Consider the following 9,288-nt stretch of genomic DNA (forward strand, 5'->3'; position numbering starts at 1 on the left):
CTAAGTAACCAGTATATGAAATAGCAGTTGTGTATGACAGATGATCTAATTACCACAGTACCTTCACCATTGGAACTTGTTCAGCTGTGCAGGAGTCCAGAGCCCTTTTTTTAAAAACAAAACAAAACAAAACAAAACAACAACTTATTTTATTTAACCTTATTTATTTTTAAATTTGACCAGAGAAGGACAGAATGAGAGAAAGAGAGCGAGAAGATGTGCTGCCAGGTCTGGGACTCAAACTGCTGTCAGCCACGTGGGAGTTCAGTGCCCTTAACCGCCACGCCACCTGCCAGTCCTGAGTTCAGAGCCTTCTAAAGCAATATTTCTTGAGCAGACTGGAGACTGTGGACAACTGAGTGGAGACTGAGTGCTGTCTGTCAGAGTGACATAACACATTTCCCCATGACTAGCTTGTTACTCTGTTCTAGTAAATTTTCACTCCCATTAACAGCAATAGCCCTGGAGATTGTAATTCAATAATCTGAAGAACAAAAGTTTTCCCTCAAAATAATGGCTAGTAGACATTTTTTTTCTACAGGGTGTGTGCTCAGCTGAGGGAGAGACAGTCTCCTCACTCTCCTGTCAGGACTTTGGGCAGGCACACATGCACATGTGCCCTGCCTGTTTTCTGTTTCTTTTTGAGAGATTTTCGCTCTAGGATGTGTGTGCTCACCAGAGAGACAGAGAAGACAGAGACAAAAAGCAAAAAGTCACCCCCCAGGAATATGGTCATGAAGAAATCCCTTCTCCTCTGGTCTCCTCTCAGGATTCTGGGGACACACGCACATGTACCCTGCTTGAGTTTCAAACTGCCAGGTCCGGGACTTGAACCACAGGGGGCCATGTGGGAGTCTAGTGCCTTTACCACTACACTACCAGCTGGCCCCTATTTTTACTGAATTTTTACTGATTTATTTTTTTCCATAATTATTTATGATTATTTTTTAATTAACCAGAGAGAGCGACAACGTGAGAACGTAAGCTGCCTGGTCCAGGTTTTGAACTGTAGTCGCCCATGCGGGAATCCAGCACCTCAACCACCTGCTGACCCTTTACTGATTTCTTAAGGACATCAAGTGAGTGCTGACTACTTGAAGATGAGTAATGTGCGTGGTGTGCAGAATAGAACTGCATGGATTTGAGACCTGTTGATGGTCACTTTTTCTCCATCAAGTGAAGACGTCAGTTGGGTACGTTGGCACAAAATGCACTCTCATGCCTCTCAGGTGAGAAGATACTTTTTTTTTTTTTTGCTTGTGGATATATACATATATATATTTTTTTTTTTTTGCGGGGGGGGGAGAATTTTGCTATAGGGCATGTGCACTCACCAGACAGACAGAGAGAGACAGAGAGACAGAAAGCGAGAAATCACCCCCAGGGGGGGATGGCCATGCAGCAATCCCTTCTCCTCCATTCTCCTCTCGGGATCTTGGACATGCACACACACGCGCCCGGCATGAGTTTAAGCCACAGGGTTCGGGACTCGAACCGCAGTCACTACATGGGAGTCCAGAGACATAGCCATTATACCAACTGCTGGTTCCAGGAAAATACGTTTCTGATGAAATCTCTTATGTAAATGGAATCAGTGGCAGGACAGCCGTGTGGAGGTAAGTCAGGAATTCACTTTACATATGTGGAGTTTTGGGCCTGTGGATTTTCCACAAAAGGGAAATGGATAGTTCCTCCATTTTAGGAAGGATTTTAATGTGGTTTTCTTTAAAATTATATCCTGAAGCTGATTCAAAATAGTAAGGACCAAACAACTGAAAAACAAAAGTATTAGTTATACTCCATGACTATTATTGAACTAATTTTTGCAAAAAATAAACATATTTTTAGCTCGCATGAAACACGTAGAAATATTAAGCACATATTAGATCATGAAGGAAGATAGAGATAAATACATGTTATAATATATAAACTGTGCCTATACACATGTCAATAAATGTGAATGTACACATCCGTATACATTTATATAAAATCAGTAAAATTTTGTTTGTTTTCCACTAATCAATATTACAAACTTAGACATTTTTGCTCTAGGGTATGTATGCTTGCTGGAGAGACAGAGACAGCTATGAAGTGGACACCCCATGGGGGTGGATACACCGCAATCCCTTCTCTTCCATTTTCCTCTCAGGATTTTGGACGTGCCCGCACACACGCCTGGTATGAGTTTCAAGCTGCCGGGTCCAGGACTTGAACTGCAGTTGGCCATGTGGGAGTCCAGGGACGTAATCCTTATGCTATCCACTGAGCACTTATTATAATAAACATTATAATAACGGAGCTGTTTTAACCTTGAAGTTTATTTTATGTGATGTGTATATTGCCATGCTCATTGTTTTAATTAGTTAAAATTACATGAAAATATCATTTATTTTGCCAGAGTGTACACTCACTGTTGGTGGGGAGAGGAAGAAAGCACCCTCCCCTGGGCTTGGTCATGCCACAGCACCTTCTCCATTTCTCTATCCTGTTGGGATTTTGTGTATGCGTGGACACGCATGTCCAGTGTGTTTTCTCAAGTTCCAGGGTCTAAGATTTAAATTTCAGTGGCCTCTTAGGATCCAGCTCCCTTAAACATAATCCCCACAAAAGACTTAAGAAGACTGTTTTATCACCTGGTTTTATTTTTTAAAATTTATTTTAAAATCTTTTAAAATAATTCTTTATTTTACTTTTTTTTTTTTTTTTGGAGAGGTTTTTGCTATAGGGCGCATGCGCTCGCCAGACAGACAGAGAGAGACACAGAGACAGAAAGCGAGAAATCACCCCCCGGGGGGATGGTCATGCCGCAATCCCTTCTCCTCCATTCTCCTCTCAGGATCTTGGGCACGCACGCACACACGCCCGGCGTGAGTTTTAAGCCACCGGGTCCGGGACATGAACCGCGGTCGACTATGTGGGATTCCAGTGACATAGCCATTACATTAACTGCTGGTTCCTATTTTACTTCTTATTTCTTATTATTTTTTAATCTGACCAGCAAGAGAAAGAGACAGAGAGAAGGAAACAAGCCACCAGGTCTGGTACTCAAACTGCGGTCAGCCATGTGGGAGTCCAACACCTTAATCACCTGCCAGCCCCATAAGCCCTGTTTTTCCTTTTTTAAAAGAATTGTTTTTATGTAATTGTATTAATTATCATTATTTTATGTTTTTGAATTTGACCAGAGAGAGACAGAGAGAGAGAGAAGGAAAGTGAGAAAGCAAGCCACCACGTCCAGGACTTGAACCCCAGTCAGCGAGGTGGGAGTCCAGCTGCCCTAACCATCACACCACCTGCCTGTCCCAGCCCTGTTTTAAGTACAATTTAAATTTACAAAGTGTAAGGAGGCAGCCTCTGTGCACTGACCCCGATGTTATCCGGGATTCCGCCATCCGCACCACCACAGCCGTGAAGTGGTCTTTCCAGACACGGCTCTTCCCTGCCTGGTCCCTTTCCTCAGTTTTCCTGTCACTTCTGAGTCTCGTGAGGCTTGACAAGGGGGGTCTCACTCAAAGTCACTGTACTCAGAGGAGGAAGAGACCAGAAGGTCCTCATAGAGGACATGCCCTGGGACGCACGTACCCTGTCCCTCGTACATTTTTATGACATCTGGGCTCTGATCGCCAAGTGCAGACTTCATGGGAGGGTTTGGGGTGTTGGCTCTTCTGGTCCCGGCACTCTGCCATCCCTCATCCCAATTCTTGAGGGCAATTGTGTCCAACTTGCCTGGGATGAGACCGGATGGTGGAGGATGGGGGAGACTGAAGGCCTGGACTGGACTCAGGTAAGGAGGCTTGGGTGTGGGCTGGAGGGTAGCTGTGGCCTTCAGAGCTGGGGTCTTTGTGGTGACCGTGGGTGCCTGTCTGGGTCCAAGTCCACTTGTACTGGGGAGAGGCTTGCAAGCTTGGACAGCCCCCCGGTCAAGTGACTGAGCATACAGCAGGGGGGTCAGGAAGCAGCTGAATCTTGCTTTCTTTGGGGTAGTCCAGCAAGTCTGGATGGGGCCCTGGGCAGGCTTCTGGCCTGGTGCCTGGACTGTGTGTGTAAAGTCCTGGCCACACTTTGGTCTGGGCTTTGCTTCCACATCAGGACGTTTGACTTGCGCCTGAGGGCAGAAAACACCAGGCCCACTGCCCGCTGGGCTGGCACTGGGGGACGGGCTCTGCAGCCAGTTCTTTCGAGCAGGATGGGGAGCGTGAGAGACGTCCACCTCGCGCCCTTTGGCTGGTCCTTGCTCAGATGCTTCTTTGGGAGACCGTGTGGGGCCGAACACTCTCACATCAGGCGTCGGGACAGGGCCTGTGGCACGTCTCTTGGTCGTGTGGACAGGCAGGGGCCTGGTAGGATTCTGTGTGAGAAGAAATCAGCCATTAGACACTTAGGAGTCAGAATCTTCAATGCTCTGCCCATATCAGAGCAGAAAACTCAGGAAAAGAGCAAAGGAAAATGGCAGTCTAATAAAATCAGTAAGAGCAAAATATCACGTCAGGATTTCTTCTAAATCAGGATGGAAGTAGGGGCAGTCCAGTATACCGAGACAGTACGAGTGAGGTTACGTTTCTTAGAAAGAGACATGCCAATGCCACTGCACATTCCCAGAGCCTGCTCAGGGGCGGGGAGAGGGCACGAGGCCGGTGCGTTTGTTGGCCGTCAGACACGACGTGCAGCGTCTTCGTGCTGCCTGTGGTTAAGAGCAAGGGAGCAAAGTGCTTCCCAGCTCCATATGGAGAGTACAGACCGAAAATACACCTTCACCTGGCAATCGGAGTCTTAAAAAAGCGTTAACGATGCCCGGTTGGGGGTCTGGCAGGTGGTGTGGTGGTTAAGGTACGGGATTCCCACATGACTAACCACAGCTCAAGTCCTGTACCTGCCAGCTTCCTTCCTCATTTTCCCTTTCCCTCTCTGGGCAAATTAAAATATAATAATAAATAAAATAAATAAATAATTCTTAAAAAAATAAAAACCAGTATCTGATCAGATATAAGATCAGAGAAGGCAAGTGAAACAACACACATGCATAAATATGCCTCCACTGGGATTGCTGGCCCATTGCAAATAACAGCATCGAAAAGAATACTTAAGGGGGCCAGCAGGTGGTGTGGTGGTTAATGCACTGGACTCCCACGTGGTTGATCATGGTTCGAGTCCTGAACCTGGTGGCCTGCTCTCTCACTTTCTCTCTTTGACTCTCACTAGTGAGTGCATATGCACTTTAAAAAAATTAAATAACAGTAATAGTACAATTAAATAAATAATTATATTTTTAAAATATTCAAAGAAACTGGAATACGCAAAGTCCACAACCACAGCAAGGTTCTGCTGGGTCAGCCTGGGCCTCCACATAGCGCCACGCGGGAACTGAAGCCATCAGGCTGCCCAGCGTAAAGGCAGAGCCGGGACGCAGGTGTACGACTCACCCTCAGGTAGGCGCAAGGCTCCGCGGGCTCCTCCCAGTTGTTCTGCAGCTTCTCTCGGGGCTTCCTGGGCAAGGTCGGTAGTGAAGCTGCGCTCTGCCGCTCTTCTCGCCTGCGAAGCAAACCACATCAACTGTCCAGCCTTGCTTGACCCTCTTGTCCACACCAGTGACTGGGGACTGGGAAGACCCATGGAGGCCAGTCCTAGCCCTTGTTTTGGGGCAAGGGGGGCATGGAAGCCCTGGAAATTTGCAAAGGCTACTCCTCTGATACCAGAAGCAGCCTCCACTTCCAGGAAGCTGACTCTTCCTGCTGCAGTTTCAGCTTTCACGGGGATTCTGTCACCGCTCCTGGGCGTGACACTCTAAGATGCCCACTGCCGCCATATTGGTAGGTCCCAGCATTAGAACGAGCTCTCGGTGTGGACCCCGGGAGGGTAGTGAGTGCTCGTCTATTTCTCGGAGTCCCTGTTTCCCAGAGACGGCTGTACAGGACAGAAGAGGGGGAGACACGAGCTCTTCGGGTTCCAGGGCTCCAGGGTCTGCTCCGCAGAGTCCTCACCTCTGTCTTTGTCTCCTCTCTCGGTCCATGTCGTTGAAGGGCCCTGCAGTCTGGACTTGCAGGGGCTTCCCCGGTCTCAGGTTCTCCTTCTGCTTATTAGAGCCCAAGGGCTGCAGGGAAAGGGCCCTCCCCGAGCACTTGATGGGGCACCTCCTGCTCCTCGCCGTGTGCCCGAAGGCTCCGCAGTTCCTGCACTTCACCTGGGGTGGAAGAGGAGTGTGGTCAGCGAGTCGGAGGTTAACACGCAGTTTTGAACTGAGCTACCGTTTTGGGGAGGGGACGCGGACCTCTGGCCTATCTTTTGCCCGGAAGATTCAAGGTAGTATTGTTATGCCTGGAACCATTTTCCAGAGTGCTCTGAGGAGGAAGGACTTTTGTGTCCAAAGGTGAGGGTAGTGAGCCAGTTTGTGTATTGCACAAACACCCGGCTGGGCACGACACCCACAGGGGAGGGGGCTGGTTCTCAGCCAAACAGGGCCAGTTTGAGGGGAGTGAGAACAACCGAAGTACAGACACAGAGGTTTCCACGTTTAACCCGCTCTCTCGGGGCCAGACACATTAGTCCTTGAAAGATGCCGACCGACCCCTACCTTGGCGTCCTCCTCCTCTGGGTGGGGAGCTCTCTGTCTCACTGGCCCCTGCTGTCGCTCCTTCAGGGTCCTGATGTCAGCTGGCCTCGGAGGCTGATGATGTAGGTAATGACTTGCCACTGGCTTCATGTCCCTGTGCTTCTGCTCTGTCCCGTTCATTGACTGACTGTTGGATTTCCTAGTCATAAGAAAAGGGCCAAAGTATGTAGACACAAGGCCAAAGTCTTCATGACCCTGCATCCCCAAATAGGGACGGTGGGGCCACCAAACACTAAGTCACACCGCTGGCATTGTCCTTCTCATGGACTGTGCCGTCTTGTGATCCCCCACCCCGCACCACCTGCTCCCAGGAAGGACCCTCCTGAGAAATGAGGACCTGAGAAACTGCTGACAACCTTGCACATGGGTGTTCCGGGCCCAGGGTATTTTTTGTTTTCTTTTGTTTTTGAGAGGTTTTTGCTATAGGGCGCGTGTGCTCACCAGACAGAGAGAGACAGAGAGACAGAAAGCGAGAAATCACCCCCCAGGGGGGATGGCCATGCTGCAATCCCTTCTCCTCCATTCTCCTCTCGGGATCTTGGGCACACGCGCCCGGCATGAGTTTTAAGCCACCGGGTCCGGGAACCGCAGTCGACTATGTGGGAGTCCAGTGACACAGCCATTACGCTAACTGCTGGTCCCTGGACCCAGGGTTTTTATCAGCCATGCTCTAACAATGATCAAATACTCAGTCAAAAAAACCTACCGTTTTGTTTCCCACACATTTCTAGAACACTCACTATTTTCACAGGATAGTTTCTTATCAGAGGAACTGCTGGGTGCTCTAAGTTTTGCCAAGTTTTGCTATTAAACCTACCGAGCACCCGTGACGGTACACATGCCACCTTCATAACCGTGTGCCAGTTTTCACACAGACACGTGCAATGCCACACAAGTCAAGCAACAGGAGGACGTCTGTGAGCTAACACGTGTGAATTCACGTCAGACCACTCACGATAAAACCTGTGTTATGGCAACGGACATACGACCAAAGGTTCCAGGCATGTCGGGCAGAAATTGATGGCTCACAGCTGTCCCGGGGAATCCTGCCTGGCCTTACCCACATTGCTCCCTGACAATTCTCCTACCTCCCATCTTGGTTTCCCGGCCTTTGTGGAATCCCGCAGGGCCTGCCTGCCGAAGGCCGGAGTTTTTCGGTGGAGACGCAGCGGGCTGTTGGGTCCTCTCCAGGCCTCAGAGGAAATCGCAGCATAACTTCCACAGAGGCTACCACCACCCATTTCTCCGTCATCATGTCAATCTGAGAGAGAAGGGAGAGTCCATTACACTTTGAATTTGTAGGCAGGAAGAGGCCCTGGGATTTAAAAAAGGATAAACTTCCAAGACCAGCAGGTGGCCTGGTGGTTAAGGTACTGGACTACCACATGGCCGACTGTGGTTCAAGCCCTAGACCTGGCAGCTTGCTTTCGCACTTTCCCTTTCTCTCTCTCTCTCTGTCTCTCTCTGGTGAGTGCATATGCCCTATAGCAAGTTTAAAACAATAATAAATAAAATTAAATAAATAATTCTTAAAAAAATAAAAATAAATAAAAAGAATAAATTCCCAATTTCTTGATATTTTTAGTATAATACTAATTTTCCTAAAATTCCTTTACTGCACAGCCCACAGGGAGTTTTCTGATGACCTCCAAATGGCACCAGGGTGTGAAAACTGAGTGTTGGGGAAATGCTGGTTTCTCCAGGTGGGAACTCCAGAGCTACTGCAGTCGCACACACCCTTAGTCATCCCAAGGGCAGCACACCTGTCGTGATTGGTCAGCACATGTGGCCTGAGCTTGTTAAACACTGCCCCCAAGCCCTGGCTGCAGGAGAGACCCTGACGGAACACTGACCTTGGACTCGCCCCACCTTGCCCCAGCCAGGCCTCGCCCAGTCAGTATTTCTCCCCTTACATCTCTCTGAGGGATCCCACACCGCCTTAAGATCTGCTTCCCTTCTTCCATTGAGATCATATTGGGGTCCATCGCTGTTGGTCCTCCCTGTGGAGAGAAGAAAATGAGTCCTCTGAATTCTCCATACCCTGGAATCTCCCACCTATAGCCCTCTTCTGTCTCCTGTCCCACCAGCTCACCTGTCGCCCTCTTGTTCAAACTACATATCTTTCTCCTAGCCACATGGCAGCAATGAGAACGAGAAATAAGGTGATAACTTTTTTTTTTAAGTTTCTTTTGCTATAGGGTGCATGCGCTCGCCAGAAAGACAGAGAGAGACAGAGAGACAGAAAGCGAGGAATCAGCCCCCAGGGGGGATGGCCATGTCGCAATCCCTTCTCCTCCATTCTCCTCTTGGGATCTTGGGCATGCACGCACACACACCTGGCATGAGTTTAAGCCAGTGGGTCTGGGGCTCAAACCATGGTAGACTACATGGGAGTTCAGTGACATAGCCATTATGCTAACTGCTGGTCCCAAGGTGATGCATGTTTTAAAAACATGTTTGACATATATGGAATGTAGACTACTTATCTAGAGACACCCATAATGTTCCATTAAACATTTGGCAAAACTGATCAAGTAATTGGCCTCAAAGAAAATTCAATGTAGTAGAAAACTGGACTTTTCTTGTCATAGGGCATGTTCAAGTCTCTTACATGGAAGATGTAATATTTGCAGATAACCTGCCGCTGTGCCCCCGTGTGCGTTAAAACATCTGAGATGATG

The 9,288-nt window shown here is 48.5% G+C and overlaps 1 protein-coding gene across 1 annotated transcript; it reads right to left on the reverse strand.

Moving 5' to 3' along the window:
• Positions 1–3,505: 3,505 nt before the first annotated feature.
• On the reverse strand, positions 3,506–8,592 carry LOC102493895 (protein FAM90A27P). The gene is made up of 6 exons (XM_006144753.1): positions 8,521–8,592; positions 7,696–7,868; positions 6,569–6,746; positions 5,979–6,178; positions 5,421–5,529; positions 3,506–4,348 (listed from the first exon to the last, which is right to left on the reverse strand). The coding sequence occupies exons 1-6, from the start codon at positions 8,590–8,592 to the stop codon at positions 3,506–3,508; spliced, it is 1,575 nt and encodes a 524-aa protein (XP_006144815.1).
• Between the last annotated feature and the right edge of the window lie 696 nt (positions 8,593–9,288).

The sequence above is a fragment of the Tupaia chinensis genome, unplaced genomic scaffold (genome assembly GCF_000334495.1).
Source record: "Tupaia chinensis unplaced genomic scaffold, TupChi_1.0 Scaffold000131_1, whole genome shotgun sequence".
Classification (NCBI taxonomy): Eukaryota; Metazoa; Chordata; class Mammalia; order Scandentia; family Tupaiidae; genus Tupaia; species Tupaia belangeri.